Source organism: Mastigoproctus giganteus, chromosome 4 (genome assembly GCF_048544385.1).
Source record: "Mastigoproctus giganteus isolate SK-2022 chromosome 4, ASM4854438v1, whole genome shotgun sequence".
Classification (NCBI taxonomy): Eukaryota; Metazoa; Arthropoda; class Arachnida; order Uropygi; family Thelyphonidae; genus Mastigoproctus; species Mastigoproctus giganteus.
Genome location: NC_143578.1, coordinates 50,419,328 through 50,441,549, shown reverse-complemented (window position 1 = coordinate 50,441,549; position 22,222 = coordinate 50,419,328). Strand labels below are relative to the sequence as shown.

General features: G+C 36.7%; 2 protein-coding genes across 2 annotated transcripts in view; both read left to right on the top strand.

Annotated features, from left to right (window-relative positions):
* The first annotated feature begins 5,136 nt into the window (after window positions 1-5,136).
* LOC150086716 (transcription factor HES-1-A-like) lies at window positions 5,137-7,773 on the top strand. Its single transcript, XM_090371542.1, has 4 exons — window positions 5,137-5,408; window positions 5,796-5,891; window positions 6,332-6,419; window positions 7,049-7,773. The coding sequence occupies exons 1-4, from the start codon at window positions 5,250-5,252 to the stop codon at window positions 7,645-7,647; spliced, it is 942 nt and encodes a 313-aa protein (XP_090227668.1). The 5' UTR covers window positions 5,137-5,249; the 3' UTR covers window positions 7,648-7,773.
* Window positions 7,774-11,502: 3,729 nt separating this feature from the next.
* The window catches only part of Ssl1 (general transcription factor IIH subunit 2 Ssl1), a 136,365-nt gene continuing 125,645 nt past the window's right edge, over window positions 11,503-22,222 (top strand). Inside the window, exon 1 of the mRNA XM_090372236.1 lies at window positions 11,503-11,581. The gene's annotated coding sequence lies outside the window, so the exon portion shown is untranslated. The remainder of the gene's footprint in view (window positions 11,582-22,222) is intronic.

Below are 22,222 nucleotides of genomic sequence, written 5' to 3'. Positions count from 1 at the left end.
CGATTACTTTCATCCACAGATTGAAATCTCGTTAACATATTGATTTGTGTTCAATTTTACGTTTAGTTTCTCCTTGTGTCTTAATTCTACTTTTTTTTTGTCTTTTTTTGCGCTAGGAATATGAAAAACTACAGGTCAGTCGAAGGAAAACAAAAAAGTAATAAGTACATGATAACACCTAATACAAACAATGGAAAACATTAACTAAATTTGTGAATAAATAATACAGAAAATTTCATGAGTGGCCTTGAGTTTTTAAAGAAGTACAGTACTTCCATTATCAACAACGCACAAGCCTTCCTTTGCCCAGTACATTGATAAAAACAATTGAAGACACCAGCCGTATTTTGCCTGACTGCCAGCAGTAAAATTTATTACAGGAAACGAAAGAATAAAAATCCAGTAATTTAGAACTGGCTCTCTCACAGATGGTAAACTGTCTTATAGCATACAGACTGAGTAGTGGAATAATGCTTGACCTCTAGGTTAAGAGGTAAAGTACTGTTAAAAGTTCTGAAATGAATAACCTATTTTTTTTATTTTATTTGCTTTACAATTGTCTTGTGAAATAAAAACATATTTAGGCCTACAATTTATAACCGGATGACATTCTTTATTAAAGCTTTGCATTAGTTTAAGGTATCTTTTAATTGATTGCAGGTTTACATAAAATTAAATGAAAAAAAAAATTGACCCCCCCCACCTCAAATTTCTTTAACTGTATTCATTGGCGTTTAGCGCAGAAAAATAAAGCTACTGTAATTAAATTCAGACTGAGATTTTTTCGTTTTCTTTAACTGCTTTCATAACATCCTTTCTGAGAGAGGAAAGAGCACAAAGCACCTTTTCTTTAGGGGTTTAACAGATCCCTTTCTTTGAAGAGAGAATCCATGATAATTTAAACAATTGCCTTCAGCAGGAGCGTCAGCATATATGAATGTCTCCATCATGTCCGTTTGTCCGCATATAACAACTCGACTCCTAGCTGAGGGATTGTCATGAAATTTTATATTTATACCTTTTAAAAAGATCTATCGGGCAATCCCAAATTTTATTACAATCGAACTAAATGCAATCTGACATTTATTATTTCTTTGTCCTTCCGCCCGTATGTATTAATTCATCTACTCCCAGTAAATGAATTTTCATGAAGAGTTTTATATTTCACTCTGTTAGAATGATTTGCCAAGCCTTTCGAAATTTAATTAAAATCGGACCAATACAAATCCGGCAATTATTTTATTTATTACTACTAAATGTTTTTTTTTTTTTTTTTTTCCATACATATTACATAGGCCAGAACCGGCGAAACTTTTTGAGAGCGTGTGCCAAAATTTCTGATTGGTTTATGAAAATTCTGTTGCGTGCACTGATAACCTAAGTTTATTTTACTTAACCGCTAGGTAATAAATGAAAAGAAAAATTGGATATCAGTGAACGGAGCATGCAAAGAAAATCTTGAATGCCACCATGGATGACGTGACATAGGATATCCGTATACTGTAGCACTGGATATTATATCTGTTACCATATGCTGGTTGGAGGAATGATGCGCAGAAACGAAATTTTCTCAATTTTCAAGAATAAGTCTTTGCTTTTTATAAAGCATGATTTGCTAACACTACTGAAATATAAGGCACTGCGTACACCCACTAACTTGTTCAATTAATATATACAAATATTCCAGGGCTAAAAAGCCCGCAACTTTCTTGAAATCTTGTCTTGCAAATGGCTTATCAATCTACTTTAATACAATGACCACTGTTGCCTTTCTGCTTCTGCCCACAATGTTTCAGCAGCCACCTATTGTGAGACTCCCGAAAGAAGATACTGTAGTGTTGACAGTACTGTACTACTTATAAGGGTACCTATCCTAGCGATCGTCCCAAGGGTGGTGGGTGTTTTGAAGGCAGGCTTGCCGAAAATTTTGGATAACATGGTTCATAATTTATCCCCTAAAATTAGTATCCTGGCAGGCCTCGGGCACAAAGCTGGAAGGGGCGCAAGTTCATATGATATAATATGATATGGTGTACGCTCGTGTGATATGGTTAGTTGGGGCAGAAATACATCTTCCCTAATTTTTAATTCATTTATAAACTACACAACTTAAAGAAAAATAGCTTTCCTTATAACCAGATGCACGAACCGAGAAATAAATGAAAGTTATTTTGTCAATATTCCCATAATTTGTATTATTCAGCTTAAACATATTAAAACAACCAAGTAAAATAAACAAAATTAGTCGTTGTAGATACAAATCCATATCGCAATAATATATAAACTGCACAATAATTATTGATCAAAAAGCCTTTTAAAAATGTGAGCACCTCACAATATTCCGGCTAATAATATTGTATATAAATTCTACAGTCTGATGATATCTATATTATTTCGATTCAACATACACTTGGAGGAGAAAAAAAGAAAAACTTAAATATACACGTAATACAATTACCCAATACTAAAATACATTTAATCCAAAAATATCTTGCGAGCCTTGACCCGAAACCCATCTTTTTTCATGAATTCTTAACTTGCAGATTGTGGACATCTTCAGTTGCGCCACGTCCCATCAATCTTTCCCTCTAGATCGGTGAGATCCTACTGTCAGAGTTCTGTTAAGATGGAAACCTCAAAGGGCCAGCATTCAGGAGCAGCAAAATGATTAATACCAAACTTTATCGTGTAGTGGGGCGACGGCAAAATGAATACTTGGACCTATTTGGGGAGGGACGGAAATTTCTTCTTTGCATGCAAGTGCTTCAAATTTTTCACCTAGCCGTGTCTACACTATTATTCTAATCCGTGATCTTATTGTAAAGTTGAGCATCAGTCGATAATGAATTTGCTGAATGGTCTGCATTTCATCACAGGCAATTTAATTCAAAACTAACGGATGAATGATCAGCTGGATTCACCGGGGTGCAGCGGCACAGTCGCTCCGGGGGGGGGGGGGGAGTGACTGCGGGATAGCCGGACTAACAATTACTGTAAAAGTTTTTTTAGCTTTTAATTGCATTTCATTTACTATAATTATTGCTCTTTTTCATTTATTGCCTTTAATTCTAGTTTTTTTTCCCCTTTTTATTTCATATCCCTTTCATAATGAAATATTATGCAAATCCGCAGATATATGGCGAACATTGGAATCTGGCCTCTAAAAAATGTGTGCCTCAGACTACTTAAATCCGGCACTGAGTATGTGATAATCGTAGTAAAAAATGAAATTAAAAAAATGGATAATGTCGACATAGTAGTGCTGAATTTAAATATCCTAAAAACAGGGGGGGGGGAGGGATTCTGCTGTAATTATAAAAACTCCGCGGTTCCGCTTTCCACCTTCCTGTCGAAACCAAACTTTTTGAATTCATTAGTGCACATAGTCTTCATCGTGTATTATGTCTATATTAGGTTGTATTCACGGACTGATCTGCATGTTGTGCGGGATGAAAAAGTGAAGTCAGGGGAAACTCTTACCACCTTCCTCTGAGATCGGCTAACTACTGTTCAATTTAGACAGGCCTTTGGATTTTTGAGCTCCGATGGGATTCGAATGCGATGAACCTATCCCTGGTCCATTTTGTATCGTTTAATTTTCAGTAACTTTAATACAGAGGTTACCAAAGTATGGAGTGCATCCTTGGGGATGCACTTATTTTTTTGGGGAAGGCATATGTTTTTATGAAGTGCATTTTATTTCAATATTAGGGACTCACATCTGGTGAGTATGGGCTTGGCACACCCAGGGTCCTGAGCTGGATATAATCATTCTTCTCTTTCTTGGCGATTCTCTTCTATTATACTGTTAAGGGGTATTGCAGGTTTAAAAGTTTGGGTTTTGACATATTCTTTGTGCTACTATATTTTAGGGGATAGGCTAATTGCCCTCCCTCCCAGTTACACCACGATTCATTTCCAAGTTACATATGCGGAGATCTTGCATATATTACATTTCACAGTATGTTATTTGCCTTTCCCTAACTGGATGGCTATAAAGGGTTATCATTCGGAAACAAACTGATAGTAATAATCATTTAACAGCTGCAAATATGTGCACATTTGGAGTTGGATGCTTACACCACAAGGAATGAAGCTGTAAAACTCCAATCCGCTAACGATAAAAATAAAATAAAATAAATAAAAAAAAAAAGTGTAGCATTAACTGCAAAGGACATTTATATAGAACTAAGCCTTCATTACAAACAATCTTAAAAATACACTGACGTGCTTTGCGTATCGTTTCTGATAAAAGATCTTAGTAGCCTTGACTAGTAGCATTAGTTCATGAATTGTTGTTTGGCAACGGCGACATTCATCATGTTATGACTCAAAAGATAAGCGCCCAATGAAACCCGGTCACGGTGCCCATTAAATCACAACGCAGCCTTCGTAAGTCGCTCTTCAGGCTGAACTTTGTACTTTAGACTATTTCACTACCACAAATGGAACTGTGCAAATATCACTTACACTAGATACTCTTCCATCGATGCAAATAAGAAAGATTTGCAATATACAAACCACAACTGGTTTATATTTCTCAGGGCTCTAACTCAGTCGTGAAACTGAACAGATGTATCTAAATCACCTGCTCTTATGGATTTATGCCGTACTGAGTTCACCCATCTAGACTTTTCATCTTTTACAGCAGCCTTTTGGAATTCATTTGACAAATCTGCATCTACTTAAAAACTTGACTTCTGTGAACCCAAAACCGACACAGATGATGTCCCACTGGGCAGCCCAGGAAATGATGTCCGCTGCCACGTGCATATTAAACTACCTACTTACAGGAAGCTACCCGTGCCAGAGAGGTGACTTGCCACGTGGCCCGCGTCCTTTCCATACAAACCGGTTTCCCGCTGGCTAGCCTTGTTTACACGCGGAACTCTGTTTACTAAGGTTGTCTCGGCTTGACGAGGGCGGAGTTTTCCCACAGCGGACCGTGTTCTCCAGCTATGCTGATAAAAAGCCGTGGCACGTGTGTGCCTTGCCACCACGGCAGATGGCTCGACGCACTTTCTGATTTACAGACGGCTGTTATCAGAAACGATGTGTGGCGGAATGTCTGCCAACCAATCAGAGTTCAAGTGTCGCGAGCCACCGGGATCACACCTATCAACAGCATACCAACGGCCTCTACGATTGGCCGGTGTCGGGAGAAGGTAGCGTGGGAAAGAGTCTCGCGCTAATGTCTCAGGCCTGCAACAGACGCACGCCTGGGTGACCCCGGTGATAATAAAACCCTGATGCAACGGCATTTTCTCACAGAGTGCTCGCTCTTAGCTCTAGCACGAGTTCATACAGTGTCAGACCCCTTTGGATTCTATCGTCACGAGGGATTGTGTATACTTTGTGCCACCATGCCTGTGGAAAAATGTGTATCGAAGGCTAGCGAAGCTAGAAGAGTAAGTGTCGCTATTTCTTTGGTTTGATTTCCATTTCGAGAAGTAGTTTATCGAAAATGAGGCTTTTCGATCAATTACTTTTCTTTAGGTTTTACTTAAGAAATTGCATGTAGTGGGGAATTACTTTATTATGGATTTTAGCAAAATGTTTCTGTGTAGGATTAATTTTCTGGGAATAAATCTATCTTTATTACTCAATAACTACCGATGTGGTATATTGTACATATGTTTCTCAAGAGAATTACAATAAGTTATTTGCTCTTCTCTTAAATTTTCTCATAGAGATGCACAGTAACGTAACTTTAAAAAGTGAGATTACAGTAATTTTTTTCATTCAATCTTGCTATTTAAAGCAAATACTACATTGATTTGTTTTTAATTTTACAGAGCACCAAACCAATTATGGAAAAGCGTCGTCGAGCTAGAATCAATAATAGCCTAAGTGAACTTAAACATCTCATCTTGGATGCCTTAAAAAAAGATGTAAGTATCCAGTATTGGTGTTATTTTTAAAGTTAGAATTTTAAAACTTAATGCAGTTTGTACTTAGCAGATATGGGATGCTCTTCTTACCTAACAAACATTACATTTTTTTTTTTTGATAATTCAAGCTGTATTAAAATAACATATCTAAAACCATTTATTACTACAGCCTGGTAATAATATCTGACAAATTAAATTGCATGATCCAGCTGTATTTATTTCTTCCTTACAAAATTACTTATCAGCTTTACAATAATAAAAAAAAAAAAAGTTCTAAATCTAAAGAGCATTAGTTTTTTTTTTTTTTTTTGCATATCTGTAAGTAGTCATAAAGTTAAAACAATGTTTCATGTGCTGGCTTACTAGATCATTAATACTATATTTAATTTGCTATAGTGTTATATATACTATAATTTTTTCCCTTTTTTTTCTTCCTCTAGAATGCCCGTCATTCCAAGTTAGAAAAAGCAGATATTTTAGAAATGACAGTAAAGCATTTGCAGAATTTACAGCGACAACAAATGACAGGTAATTATTGTTTTGTATTGCTAGCAATATTTTTTTTTATTTTACAAATCTAAAATATAAAAGTGAGGATGGGTGGCACTATAATTTTTTTTAAATGCATAAAGATTGTTGTCTATATTGTAATCAAAATAAATTTTAAATAAAGTTGAATTTTTTAACTCTAATAATAACAGATTTAAATGAGCATAATATTCTCTCATTAAAGTTCTTTATTAATAAATTAATCACATGTTGATAACTGATAAACTTTAATACTGAGAGAGCTGATACATTCCCCATAAAACTGATTGAGCTTGCAGTTCTGAAATTTAAGCAATTTGCAAACATTTGGAATTTTTTTTTTTTTTATTTCCAAGCCAAGTGAACAGTTACTGGGCTGAATATAAGATTCAATACAGCTCACTGGATAATTTACATTTGCTCAAAGCATAGGTTTTGTACAATTTAGATTCTTTAACATATGTTAAAGAAATCTAAATCCATCACACATCAGTGGTATATATGGGAAATGCATACAGAAATCCTTTTTCTTTTAATTTTTTTTTATTTGTGACAAAAAACAGAATTTTTACTATGAAAATATTTTAGTAGTGAGTATCGCTAAAATGTTTTTGTTTTTTCTTTAATAGTTCCACAATTTTCTGATGAAGCTGTTATAAGCAAGTTTCGCTCTGGCTTTAATGAATGTGCCAACGAAGTCAGCCGTTACCTCAGCAGAGTAGATGGAGTGAATCCCACTATCCGGCACAGATTGCTGAGTCATCTTGCCAACTGCATGTCTACCCTGAACTCTGCCCCAACATACTCACCACTCAATATGCCATCTAAGTTACAACCTGTTCATGTGCAAGTACCCCCTGTTCCTATTGTTGACGCTCGTGACTCATCTGGTGATCTAGGTAAAGTGTTCAGTGGACTGCATCTGGTACCCACACGTTTACCTAGTGGTGAAGTGGCTTTCCTTCTTCCAACACAGGCCTACAGCCACCCAAACAACCTGCTTGCCGTCTGTACATCACCAGTTCCTCCAAGTACTCCCAGTTCAACTACCACAACATCACCAAGCCTTGTAAGCCTCCTCTGTTCTCCTAACATCCTCAGTCCAGCATCTAGTGACAGATCATTAGCATCTCCTGACTCAATATCTGCCCCAATCTACGAGCCAGTGTCACCTGCACCACCTCCTGAATCCCAGGTTGAAGCAGGTAGTGTGTGGAGACCATGGTAAATCACTGACTGGACTGTGAACTCTTGTACAAAACTGTAAATAACTTTCCAACATGCTGATCTGTGATATGTTAAAAACAAAACTATTCCCGAGTGAAACTATTTATGAGATTTCAGAGCTGTGATATTCGAGCGCACAACATGTGTTGAAGAAATTAATATTAAATACTAAAAAGTTTTAAATTTATTTGTTGTTTTAGTCTTTTTTTAAAGTAGTTTATATAATTCCTCACAGTAAATATATATATATGTGCATACACATTTTTGATCTTGGGAAACTAAAATTTAAAGATCATGAAAACCAACTGAACACAAGATGCATCATTTTCTATATGTATTCACACATATTCTAGGTATTCACATTTATAGTTTAGAAATATTTTGATTGAATAATTAATTACTTTGAAATGATTACTTCTAAAGAATAACAAATGTGAGATACCTAGACTATTTGAACAAGTTTATTTTGTATGATCAAAAATAGAAGTCTAATAGACTTAAGTATTCTGCAGGCAAGCAAATATCACATATCTCTTTCAGTAGGAAAATAAAACTGCAAAATCACTTTGCAGTTTTATTTTCCTACTGAAAGAGAAAAGGGTATAATATATAACTGAATGATTTAAGATGAATGTATGAAAATACGTTACACTGCAAATCTTGCAAATCTTCATTAAACCATGAATATGATTAATGTAAATGTAAAGAATTCAAATTTTAACAAAATAATTATCAATTGACAAAAATTAATGTCACTAATTCACTGGTGAATTAATTTTCATACTGCCTTTCTGTACACCCATTAAGCTTTTGTTCGCTGCCAAACATGTATTTTTATAGCCATTTAATAATCCCTTGATAGGAAATAATCAAATTAATATGCCTTATCCAGCAAGATACAGGATAAGGTAGTTCAGATTTACTGAGAAAATGATACAATTCATTTTATAAATTTGCCTCCATAAAAGATAAAAAATTCAAAGGTAATTTAGCATTTGAATGAACAGAAGAGTAGTCTTAGGTGAATAGTTACAGTTTGCTAGTAAATCACAATTTCACCGAAAACGAAAACTGAAAAAAGACCATACTTATTGCACTCAACACTATAGTGTAGGGTGAATGGAGTGGGCTTTATTTGGATTTATTTTCATACCACAGAACAAAAATCTGCTATGATTCTGAATAGATATGCTGTTTGACAATCAGCAGTGAAACTAGCACTCCCCTACACTTTTTGCAGAAAAATTTCTGATAGGAGTAATTTACAAATGATAAATGTGCGTGCTATCATTCTATTTATTGCCAACCACAAAAAATGTAAGCATATATTCTGGATTGCCACTGCTTATGGCAAGAAACTTGAAAATTATAAGTATTATTTATTTAGTGAATGTTTAAATCAGCTTCTGGTTGACAAAAATTTAAAAATTCACACAAATGTTTCTCAGTATGGAGGGTTCCTTACCGTAAACTGTAATTTTAAGAGCTGAGTAAATCCTGAAAATACAACTTCGAAACGTGCAGACAGCCTTCCCCACACCAATCCGAGTCACTACGAGCTTTCATGTAACAATACACGCCATCTATCAGGCTTAACGAGAACTATATAGTATTTGTTTATTAACACTGTACTGGATAACTATTACAGCTCTGCGTTTATCTGAAGACTTGAATAATAAGAAAAACCGAAAAAATGCTCATTCGTGAGAAAGGGGGGATGGCAGGAATATTTTTCCTCTCATTTGTAAGGCCAAGCATGGATCAAGGTGGTTTGTAAATCATAAATCAATATTCAATATTAACAGAATATTTACAGATGAGTGGTGGCAGCTTTTGGGTTTAATCTTAAAAAGGGCGAGCTCACTACACAAACATTTCAGTCATTGTAAGAGTCCATTCTGTGCTGCTGATTCACTTTACTATTGGCAGTAATCTAGCGTCTTTCTCGTCCTATAAAAAGGTACTTAATGAGGCAACGCATTTATATAAAACTGCACATTGTGAATGTATAGGTAGTTTATACTGCAGAACGGCAAGTTCAGAAGAGTTCACAAGACAGAAAGAATATATATACAAGAACATTTATATGTTCTTGTATATAGTATTAGTACTGGCAAATAACGCAAAAACACGCTTTTATAAAGCACCAAGCAAAAAAAAAAAATTGCCACATTACCTACCCTCCCCTTCAGTAGGTTGTCTGGTTCTTTCTTGAATTTATTCAAACTATTCACTTCCAAAACGATATCCCTTACATAATTCCTTATGCTTACTAAGTTTCTTTATCTTTAAAATGTATTACATTTAATGTGCAATACTTCTGAAGAAGTTAAATGTAAAACTTCAGCTAATTAATATCACAGGCTGTCTTTCAACCCGTTCATTTTACTTAAAAGTTCATTTTTACTTAATAAAAAAAGATTATTCACACAAACTAAGAGAAGTTAGATAGATTCTTAAATAGTGGGAGGGTACTTCAATTTCGTTTTTATTGCTAATGACTTCGTTGTCCATAATAAGGAATGGACAACGATTGCATATGAGCAACAGCTGCACTTTTACTAATTATTACACGTTTAAGTCTTGTGAGTGTTCATGGTAAGTATATCTGCTAGCTTTTCTGAAAAATTCATAAAAATAACGTTTTGAAAGGCTTTGTTTTCAACGTTTTGTTTTCAAATAGAGTAGTGAAAGCGCGTTAGCAATCAATTTATTTTATTTTTATTTATTTTTTTTTTAACAGACTGGTTAGTTGCTTCTTGTGGTTAAGATAGTGAGTTCCCGCACTTCAACTAAAAATATCTGCCATTTACAATTTTCAAATTACTACTATTCATATCTACTATTGTGTTCAAACGTATACAGCACTATTTTGGAAGGCGATTAAAGCTTGATTTCCAATACTATCCTAAAGCCAACATACTTTCGCTTCATTTTATGTTCTTTGAGAAATAATTAAAAAAAAAAAACTTACTGCGTTGCTGATTCTTCCTCGAAATATTCACTTCGACCTCGTAAATGTAATTAATCTAGGCTTATAAAAAGGAGACACACGTGACTTTCTAACAAACTTCCTTTACAACTAAGATAAATTATATCACCACATATTAGCAATAAGCTTCTACTCAATACTTCAATTCATAAAACTAAAGGAAAACAAGTTGCCATTTATAACGCAAAGTCACTAGAAACAATAATACAGCATATCATTCACGATAATGACTTGGCAAAACAAATACTACCACTACTACTGAGGTCACCCTGGTTGAGAAATTTTGTACTAATTTTTATGTAAAGAGTTTTAAAATAAATAATAAAATTTAAAAATTTTATTCGCTGCTAAAAACTGCAGTAATTCTTAAAAATATATATATACGCACAACTTTAAGAATTTAAATACTTCAAAATGTAAAAAGTAATGAATTATTTCATTTCTATAACGGATTTGGCGAGGTATATGTTATTTTCCCTTTCATGAGGCATTATGTATACAGTTAATGAAATTAAGATTAATTTAGACCATATGCCAAAATTTTACAAAGAAAGTGCAGTTCGAAGTAAAACGCCGAACAAAAAAAAAAAAAAAATCAAGAAGTAGGTACAGGTGAGGCTAAAAACCACCAGTTTGGTTGACCGATTTATAGAACTCTGGCAGTACCAAACACATTCAGCGCCTTCCTTTTCTGTTGTACATGACCACCTGCGCACGGTAAAGGAAACGCCTTCAGGTCTAGCACGTGTTCTCAGGAAAGAAGGGGAAAACAAGTAGGGGATGGCCTCAAAGGTCGTGGGAAGCGTTGCACACGACCTGGCAAACGTCCATTTCAAACGGAGCTGCCGTCGTAAGGGATAGCAAGACAATATAGGTGTTCCAGTCGACGGCATTCAGCGAGGCGTTGTACAGCTTCGTCAATCTGCAGGAGCAGAATACGTAGGTATGTAAGCACGTGCAGAACGCTATCCCTTGTATGACAATCCCTATATGTGAAATGCAATAAAGGGAGGCACACTCCTTTCGTTCCCTCTCCCTCCCCAAAAAGATTAAGCAATTCTCCATCTGGTACTTGTTAATAACAATAATATATATGTATTAAAAAAAAGAAACCAGCATTTTTATTCAGCGTTTTTAAAATCTAATGTTTAAATTTATAACTATACATAAAATTCTTGTTCATGTAACGATACCAAATGTTCTATTTTTTTTTTTTTATCTATGTATTTTTTATTTAGAAAAGAAAAATCCTTCGCACACTAATCTTCAGCCCTGCAGTTATTTCCCTGCGGTTTCTGCAACCCTGCCCACATGATGCTTATTTAACACGTATTGTAGTTATAAGAGCAGCAAAAAACATAAAAGTTGAAGTCCTTTTAGAACTGATAACAGTACTAGACTAGCGTTCTCGAAGTATAAGAGTTGCGGTTAATGAGTTTCTCAGGGTCTACATTAGTACATTTCCTAATAATTATTAGATTTTTCTTTCCTTGTATAAGATAATATGGTCTCCCTATTAGTTAGATCTGAAAAGACTCATATAATTTTTGAAATGTTTTTAATTTTATGAAACATGTATATCTACTTGGGATGCAGTACTTGGGTCACTCATCTCTAGCTCTATTATAGTATCAGATCCTTACCCTCCTCACCCAAGGGAGCTGAGAACATTCTGAATTAAGAGAAAGGACAGGTTCTCCCCTCCTCCCACATGTAGATGGTCAAAATATATGTAGTCAATCACTCTAGTGGCAACGATGCTTTTCGAAATATATATTTTACTTGTTGTTGTTGTAGTAGAATTTTGGGTGCATCAGCGACTAAGGCCAAATTGCTCCGTATATATTATCTGCAAATTGCATGCGTTCTGTGATTGATTTTCTGTTTGCTGGACGAAAAACCCGATTTCGGGGAGAAAAACCATGCTACCCTGGCCTGAAACCGACTAACTCAGCCAAGTTGTGAAAAAGGTCGATAAAAGTTCCTCACATCAACGACAGGACTGGAATTTAGGTCTTTTCCACCCGGTGTGGGGAGGAAAATATTCGAAGGAGGAAAATATAATATTCGAGTATAGTATAAAATGAACTATCTGTTGTTTTCATATATCGGAAATTAAAAAATAAACAGACCCTGTGGAAATTTTGAGAATTTATATATTTTTAACTTTCAAAATATCATGTTTCTCAGATATTTTCTTCTTTAGTGATTGCTACATTAGATATAAAATGATTTACTTATAATTAATCTCTCCTTATTATATTTATTTAATTTTACAAGTAATTTTAATTTCAATTTTCATTTATAAATTGGTAGGCATAAGTAATTCTTTGTCAAATACCCTAATTATTATCTTTTTTTATTATGTAGAGCTAATACCGGAGTAAGCCATTTGTTATCATGCTTAACAGGCGTTGGCTCATTCGCTATAATGAATAAGGTTAATTTGAAGATTTCTGATTTTAAATTTAAGGATTGTTTAGGTGTAGAAATTTATGAATAAAAATTTAAACTAAAAATTAAAGTTAATAATAAAATTAAAGAAATAAAGATCATTAATAATTAAACCATTTTATTTGTAAGAAGTGAAAGGGAAAAAAATCTGCAATATTTAGGCTCTATTAAGAATAAACTAATTTCCAAAATTTACACAGGCACGAGTGCTTTTTGTTTCAAGCATTCGGATCAAAGATAACCGTGCAGTTCAAAAATTATATTAATCAACCTATTATCATTTTACGAAAATAACTACAAGAAGGCGTAATTTAATTTAACATCAAATTAAATGATAAACAGCTGCCTGTCTTTTGTTACAACTCTCGTAATACCACCTGAGTGAGATAATTAAAAAATGACATTATGTCGTGTGCCATCTTTCTCACGCATGCCATAGATTATGACCCTGGTCTACTGCAATAATAAGCGTTACGACTAATGGATCAACACCGTTATGAACTGCCAAAAAGTCTTATATTAGAGCTACACGGTAATTATCTCATCTATTTATGTGTGTGTGTATCGTGGGCAAATTTCGCGTGTTCTCAGGGAAACCAACCAGAGAACAAGCAAATTTCGCGTGTTCTCTGGTTGGTTTCCCTGTTTTGCTAGAGGAAAAGCCAAAGTTTCCGAGATAAACCTTGCAGTCCTCGGTTAAGGCCCTCGTGGATAGCATAGCTGGTATAATCGCCGTCCTCACTACACTGGGTAGAAAAGACCTGAGTTTGAATCCCGCCAATGACGCGAGGAATTTCATGGGTATTTTTCACAACATGGCTAAGTTAGTCGGTCTCGGGCAAGGGTAGCATGGTTTATTCTTCTAGAAACTAGGGTTTTCGTCCAGCAAACAACAAATCGACCACAGAACAGACACACAATTTACAGACATTAGCATTAGTAGAGGCATATAAATAAAAATAAATTTTCTGTTTATACTCCAGGACGACCAAACAGTCAGAGGAGTTAACAAGATAGACAGAATACAAGAAACAGCACCGTATGATGCAAGAAAGCAAGCTTGTACTGTATCAGCCAAAAAAAAGTACTTCCCATTTCACCCATCCATTCGCTCCAAAGCTTTGTTCAGTTCTTCCTTGAATTTATTTAAGATATCAACTTCCATAATGACAGATGGAAGTTTGTTACAGCAATCAACTAACTGCTGGCTAAAGACAAATTTCTGCACATCTATTCTACAACTGTCTTTCCTCAATTTGAATTTATGCCCCCTCAGATTCGTCATCTGAGCATGAAGAAGAATCCCATCAGAATTGAGCCTGCTCAACATATTCAAAGCTTTATACACCTCAATCAGATCACCTCGCAGGTGCCTAGTCTCCAAACGCTGCAATTCAGAACTTAAGCCTTTCTTGGTAAGAGGATCCCTTCGTTCCCCTCACCAATGTTGTTGACATTCTCTGTACTCGCTCAAGCAACTCTACATCCTTCCTAAAATGATGTCTCCAGACTTGTACGCAGTACTCAAGGCGTGGCCTGACCATTGCCTTACGCAATGGGATAATCACCTCCTTTCCCCTGCTAGCAAAATTCCTGTATATCATTGACAAGGCCTCATTATCTGCTCTGGCAGCCTGTCTGCACTGCTCAGAAAACTTCCTATCTGACTGCACAATTATCCGCAGGTCTTTTTCATTCTTTACCACCTTGAGTGTAGTGCCACACACACTGTCGTAAGTTTCTGTGGGACTACTGTTACCCCTATGCAGTGCTTTGCATTTGCCAATATTAAACTTCAATTGCCATTTCTCAGACCATCTGCCCAACATTTTTAGGTTCTCTTGCAGAAGCATACTGTCATTACTATCATTAACAACCCAGCTAACTTTTGTATCATCTACAAACTTGGGCATTACGCCTGATATACCTTCATCAATATCATTGATAAATATACAAAACAATAATGGGCCTAACTCTGAACCCTGGGGGACTCCATTAATAACATTAGTTAACGAAGATCAGTGTCCATTGATTACTACTCTCTGCCTTCCCCCACTCAACCATCCTTATATCCACTGTAGCAACTTTGCCCTTAATGCCATACTGCTCCAATTTGTACAGTAGTCTTCCATGTGCAACAGTATATGATACTGTTGCACATGGACATATTATACATATATACGGCGCAGTATGGCCTAAGTTTCCGATGCCCGTAACACCCTACAACAAGAGTGGCGAACCTTTTTAAGGGTGCGTGCCAAAATTGGCTAAATCTTTTTAAAAACTACTCTCGCGTGCCCAGAACAGTTTGGTTTGGTTTGGTTTTGGTTTTATTGGCGCATTAGCTACTAGGGCTATAATGCGCCAAGACCACCCAGAACACACAAGTGGCTAAATCACGCACCAAAATTGGCACACGAAATGCATAATGCATTACTATTCTTCTTAATCAAAGCAAGTCTTTCACTCCAAGATTCTTAAAATTCTCTGCTACTCCCCTCTTCTTTTGAACGTTTTGCTTCTTTGTTGGTTGAATTGACATTCTAAACAATCTGTAAAGAGCAAATAGCAATTTAAATATTTATGGAAATTAATGAAGAATAATCTCCACGCCACATACAAACCGTAATTGGCAATGAAGGAGGCTCCATTAAATAGTGAATGTGGATAAATATACCTCACATAAATTTACCAATAACTTCTGAATAAATGTGTTAAAATAAGAATTTTTTTCTTAATTTTGAGTATGCCTCACCACTTAGACTTCAAACAAATCACTGTTTGAAGTTTGAAAAATTTTTTGGATGAACTTACGCAATTTATGAACATAATACACAGGATTGTGTGTTGTGTTGTTGTTGTTTTGATTTGGTTTTTAGGAGCATTAGCAACTAAGTCCATATTGCTCCGGGGATATGCGGTGGTCATTCCCTGACCTTTCCGCATCCTCTGTATTTGGTGGTCATGGGCTCGAACCCCGGTCTAATCAAGAAGCGTGTGCTCCTGCCCACCCGGCTACGGAGGTGCCTAATACACAGGGTGGTTGAAGTTGTTCTCGGGTTGAAATTATTCCCTAATATCAACCCACCTGATTTATACCGCATGGTACGAACAAATGATGCTGTTGCTAAAGTAGCGCCCCATTTGGTGAGAAGAATAGGTGTACTAATTGAAGTGGCCGCTCAATGTACAGTATTACAATATGAGGCTGATTGGTTGTTTTAGATTTTACGCCATGGTCATGAGGTATCACTATGTTGCATATATTCTGATTCAGCGTTACCTGTTTACTGGATGAAAAACCCCAAATTTACGAAAGAGCAAAAATCTACCCTGTGACTTATCAATTTGGCCAAAAGCCCACAAAAGTTCTAGTTAAGAAAGGACGGCAACTGTGCCCTTTTCCACAAGGTGAGGTAAGACAACAATTGTAATCTTTATGCTACAGTGAGGATAATGCGGTATAAGACGTAACCATAAAATTGAGTTTTAACTTTAAATACAGGATTGCTATGATTAATGTATGTCATTTTGGCTGCCTGCAGATAGCAAACCATAAATTTTTTGTTCAATGTGATAGTGAACTGAATTTAAAATGTGCTGAAAACACAATAGAGCGTGATCAACTGTTTGACAAATCATGTTATCAGGAATGTCAGAAATATGCCTTGTTAAGCTTCCCTTCAGATCAGCAGAAGCTGAGTGCTGCCTTCAGAATCCACTTCTTTTTTTTTTTTTTTTTCCTAAGAAGCAATGTGTGATAGCGTTCCATCCTACATAAAAACATCTATATCCGAACATCTTTTCTCTTGAAGGCAGGAATCATATCGTATCAGAAAAGATTACAATGGTGTTCATTCACAATAGCACATCTTCCCGAACCACGTGCTGAAAAGCCGTCTCGAACGGTCCAATTTTGAAGTTTTCAATAAACCCAAATGTCGGACAGCCTTATGGAGGACGACTCCCAAAGAGTAGTTCAACTATGCCCTGGTACACTGTGCTGCTACGTAAATCTGTAAAATAACCAGAAATAAGTATAGCAGTACATGTGTTATCTTCTTCTTGTGTTGTTTAGGTATTTCTGGTCCCTCTGCAGTGAAGCCAAAAGTAACGTGAGCATTGGACAGCACGTAGAAGAAATGGTTCCCATACCTGTCAGTTGTGGATACTCATACTGTCAATTATTCGAAAACAAATATCATCGGTCTACAAGATGCTCCAAGAGCATATGTTATCCACCCCATCCCAGCTAGACAGGCCGGTAGTGAAAAGTTCCATAACTTCACTATGAGCATGAATGGGCTCGTTCCTGTACGTACCAATCAGAGCCACTTTGAGAGTGGCACGTTGCTTCGCTCTGTACTGTTACCTTAATACGTTGCACAGTAAATCCTTTAAAAGCCGGCATTTTGCAATCTGAAATTCTTTAAAATAGGGCACTTAAAAAATTCAATCCGGAAGTATTAAGAAGCAATACGGCACTCGTATCGATCATCCCATTTGTCTTTAAAATCCAAGGAGAAATGAAAAATTTCTGTCTTTATAAAATGCTTGCAGGACTGCATTGTCCTTTAACCTGTTTTTGCAGCCAGAAGAATTTAAACTGCATAGACGTTGCCTTAATTCTACAGCAGTACAAACTTGTCCTCGTGGGTAGCATAGTTGGTAGAATCGCCATCCTCCCCACACCAGGTGAAAACGATCTAAGTTCGAATCCCGTAGATAGCTTGAGGAATTTTTATGGGCCTTTTTCGCAATGGGGCTGAGATAGTTGGTCTCAAGTGAGGATAGCATGGTTTTTCTCCGGGAAACTCGAATTTTTCGTCCAGCAAACAAAACTCAACCTCAGAACACACGCAATTTACAGACAGTATATAAGGGCCTTAGCCGAATGGTCAGAAGTGGGAGTGCAATAGTACATACCCTTTGAGTAGACCGGGTTTCAATCCCTTGACTGCTAAATATGGTCGATCTGCCAACACGCAATGGACCAGCATGGCAGATTATGGTCCATTTCCCTCAACATGAATTGTTGAGGAGGCTTTCATCCTGCAGTGGATTGATAATGGATGCAGATTTATTTATTTTTAATTTTATTTATGGCCTTACGGCAATACGCCCCAAAAAAACCCAACAACAATAAACTTGCCTTTGCAACGAGTTGACCTGATATTGCACTACTTTCAAGGCGATAGCATATCCACAAGGTTCAACGGCTATTTGTTTAAAAGATGAGACTGCTATGACAGCTTGTTTCAGAACTAACTGGTTCCTCATTAAATAGTAGGTGGTCCGTAATGGCAACACACAGACAAAACAGATGTAAAGAAGTTGTTCGATGTCAGCTGCCATGCGATGTACGAAATCAGTTTTCAAAGCTGTTTATTGAAAGTTTTGATATACCAGGGACGAACTCATTATAAAGGCGATTTCTATTGCGCGAATTAAGAGACATTATAAACGTTCACAGTTGTAAATAAATTCAACTGGATCCACTTACTTATACACTACCTTACCATTAATATCCGAACAGCTTTCCATGTATGGGGAAACAGGTCCTATGCATGCAACACGTCACAGAACCTGCTATAAATATGCACACTAGGCTTCGAACAGACAATCGCAAAAGTGGGCATGCAAGATGACATGTTCAACAGAATTCATCACCTCAACAGTTCAACAGAATTGATCACCTCAACAGTTCAACAGAATTGATCACCTCAACAGTTCAACAGAATTGATCATCTCAACAAATGCCAGAAGCCGATTAACGTGGTGTAAGGAGCGCGAATCCTGGACTGTACAGCAGTGGAAAACAGTCCTATGGACAGACCAATCGAGGTTCCCACTCTACCAGTCTGGTGGCCATTCCTGGGTGTGGCGAATGCCAGGGGAACAATTGCTTCCTGATTGTATCCTCACAACAATGAAGTTTGGTGGAGGCAGTGTCATGGTATGTGGCTCCTTTCATGGTTTGGCTTGGGCAAAAACCATGAAAGGAGCCACATACCATGAATTATCGACAAAACCATGAATGCTGTGCAATATCAGGAAATCCTGAACAATTATGCAGCAAGACAATGAGCCATGCTATACTGCTCGGGTCGTAACAGAGTGGTGTGAGGACATGGGTACAAAATATTAAATGACACAATAAAAGTTCTTTTATTTTCAAAAGGCAGGTGTCCGGATATTAATGGTAGGGCAGTGTATTTTTACCCATTTGGTAAAATGGGTATTTCACCAAATTTCACAATTCCAACTGTGAAATTTTGATGCTAAAGGTAATAAATAGGTACACCTTGATAATGACAGGATAGTTTATAATAACCAAATGTCTTACTTGTAAAAATATTATTTATAATGTAAATTTTAGTTGATATCCAACAAATCTAAATTTATAATAAAAAAACAATTTAAAAAGTTGGTGCATGAAATTAAGCAATTTAATAATCTATAACCTTATAATTAAGTTAATTTATAAATTTGATTCCCATTTAAAAAGTCGCCTTTCTTTCTATTTGCAATATCACTAATTAGTTCCTTAAGGTCTATTTTGTACCTTTGGTCGATAAACTCTCTTACTGACCTACAGGTATTCACGATCGCGGCTTTCTGGAATTCCATGTAAATGTTCTCTGGGAGGCCTATTGCTGTTAGGTTCTTATGGAGGTCCTTTGGCACCATGTAGGTGGTTGACACTGTGATCAGGACGGTCATTACTTGTTCCATATGCCACATATCTTTGACTTCCTATCTTAGATCTCAGTACTTCCTAATCTTTTTCTCGTGTGTTTTCTGGAGGTTGCCAATGTTGGGCACCTCTATGTCGATCAGGTAGTTAGCCATTTCCTTCTTGTCGATGAGGGTTATGTCTGGTCTGTTGTTCGGGATCATCTTGTTCGTTATTAGGGCACGGTCCCAGTATAGTTTGTAAGTATTATCCTGCCGATCACCCTGAATCCCGCTGTGATGTGCTGGGTTGTTTCTGGAGCCAGGTGGAATCATCGATATGTATCATCTGTCACTCCGGGCTTTTTCTTGGTGATGTATTTCCTGTAGTTTGTTGATTACGGAGTCTTGGATGGCAATCACGAATTCTTCGGTCTCGAGGAAGAGCTTCCAGCTCGTGATCCATGCGTTGGAAGCCATATTGTCTATGTAGTCTTGACAGGGGACATTGTAGTGTCTGCCATCGAGTGCATTCTTTTCCCATCTTTCTATCTTTGTTTCTTCTGTCTCTGTGATGGGGTAGCCTTGTTGAGGTTAAGAGGTATATGCCATTTGTCTATCTTTCTTATGACTTCGTAGATTGGCACTGTGTTTTCCTGGAAATCATCCCGCAGGTTCTTAATCGCCTACTTCTCTTGTTCAGTGAGGTTAGTCAAACCCCTCCCTCCTTCTTTCCTGGCTATGGTCAGTCTCTTGATGGCCGACTTCGGGTGGTGTTGACGGCTCTGGGTCGTACTATTGTTAGCAACAACTGACTACGCCTCTGCTTATGACACTGGTGAGGACTGCAAAGATTTATAGTAAGAAAATTGAAGAAAGTTAAAGTATTTTTGGCGAACCGAAACTAGCTTGATTACAATCAAGAGGGGAATGAAACAATCCCGAATTTCGGTGAAAAAAAAAAATTTTTTATACTATGGTCATAAAAAGTGCCTACAATTAGAAAACATTTCTTGCTTTGTGTGATGAAACTGTATCGATTGCCACATTGATACACCTTAAGGAGTTGTCTCTACAGGTCAGGAGGCCCAGGTGGAAAAACTGATGTTATTGAGGCTTGTAGAGGCTGAGCGAGGCTCTTTTGTTTATTTTGGGTTTTTATTATTATTATTATTTTCAATCTGGCCCCGAGAGCATTAGACTCACTTCACACTCTTTCTCGCTAGCACAGTTGGTAGGACCACCGTCCTCCCACACCGGATGGAAGAGACCTGAGTTTGAGTACTATCGATAACGGGAAGAATTTTTATGTGCCTTTTTCACAACGTGGCTGAGTTAGTAGGTCTCAGGCGCGAGTAGCGTGTTTTTTCTCTCCCGGAAACTCGGATTTTTCTTCCAGCAAACAGAAAATCGACCTCAAAACACAATTTATAGACAATATTCAAGGAGCAATATGGCTTTAGCCGTTGATGCTCCTAAAACTCTACAACAACACCTTCTTTTCCCTAAGAATCGACCCTGTACCTCAGATTCCATTGTTCAGATTTGATTATAGCTATTATATTAAATTTTCAAGAGGTTGATTTACTATCTAAGGAGTTTAACGTGCAAATTAGACTATTAATAAGCTTGATCAGAGGTAAGTTTCAGTGTGGAGTTTAAATTACCCCTCCTTAAATGTGAGTGTTCAGTTTGATTCCCATTACGTCTTATAAATGAGCAGTAGGTCTCCAAATACAGACCTATTTCCTCCCACATAAATTATTGCCCTTGTTTTCATGCATGTTTATGTTCTTTTATTTTATTTATTTCTTGTGTGGAGGCGGTCCCGAGCCAAACTCTATAACCTCGCCTTGTGTTTGTGAAGATACTCTACTCAGAAATGTCGTCAGTCCTACGTTAAAAGGGAAAATAACGCAACTAGAATAAAAAAGTAACTTGGCCGTCAGCCAAGGGTAATTCAATCACTTGCGAAGGACATCTGAAGTGTCGATACGGTCACGGAATTCTAATCAAAAGCATTGGTTTTCAAGGAAGAATATCGCAAATATGAACGCGCATATTAATACCAAGTTCAGAAATAATTCTGCAGGCAGCGCCGGACCAAGGTATTTTCGGCCTCGGGCAGAAAGATTTTTAGGCGCACTTTTACTAAAGATATATATATTTCTTGCCTCATTATTCTTCTGTTTTTGGCCCCCCTTAAAGAATAACGCCCTGGCAAGAGCCCTATTAGCCTGTACTTTAATCCTACACTGTCTGCAGGAATGATTCGAAAAATTCATTCGAATCTATATTCTATTCTGGTGATATAATGTATAGTATTTACAATATTTACAAGTTGGAATATTAAATATCTTCTTAATTCAATTTCCGTTACAATTTCTATTATACGTGATTGTAACGGTAGCAGACGACTATAAATGCGTCAACACTATTGCTTCGCCATCTATCG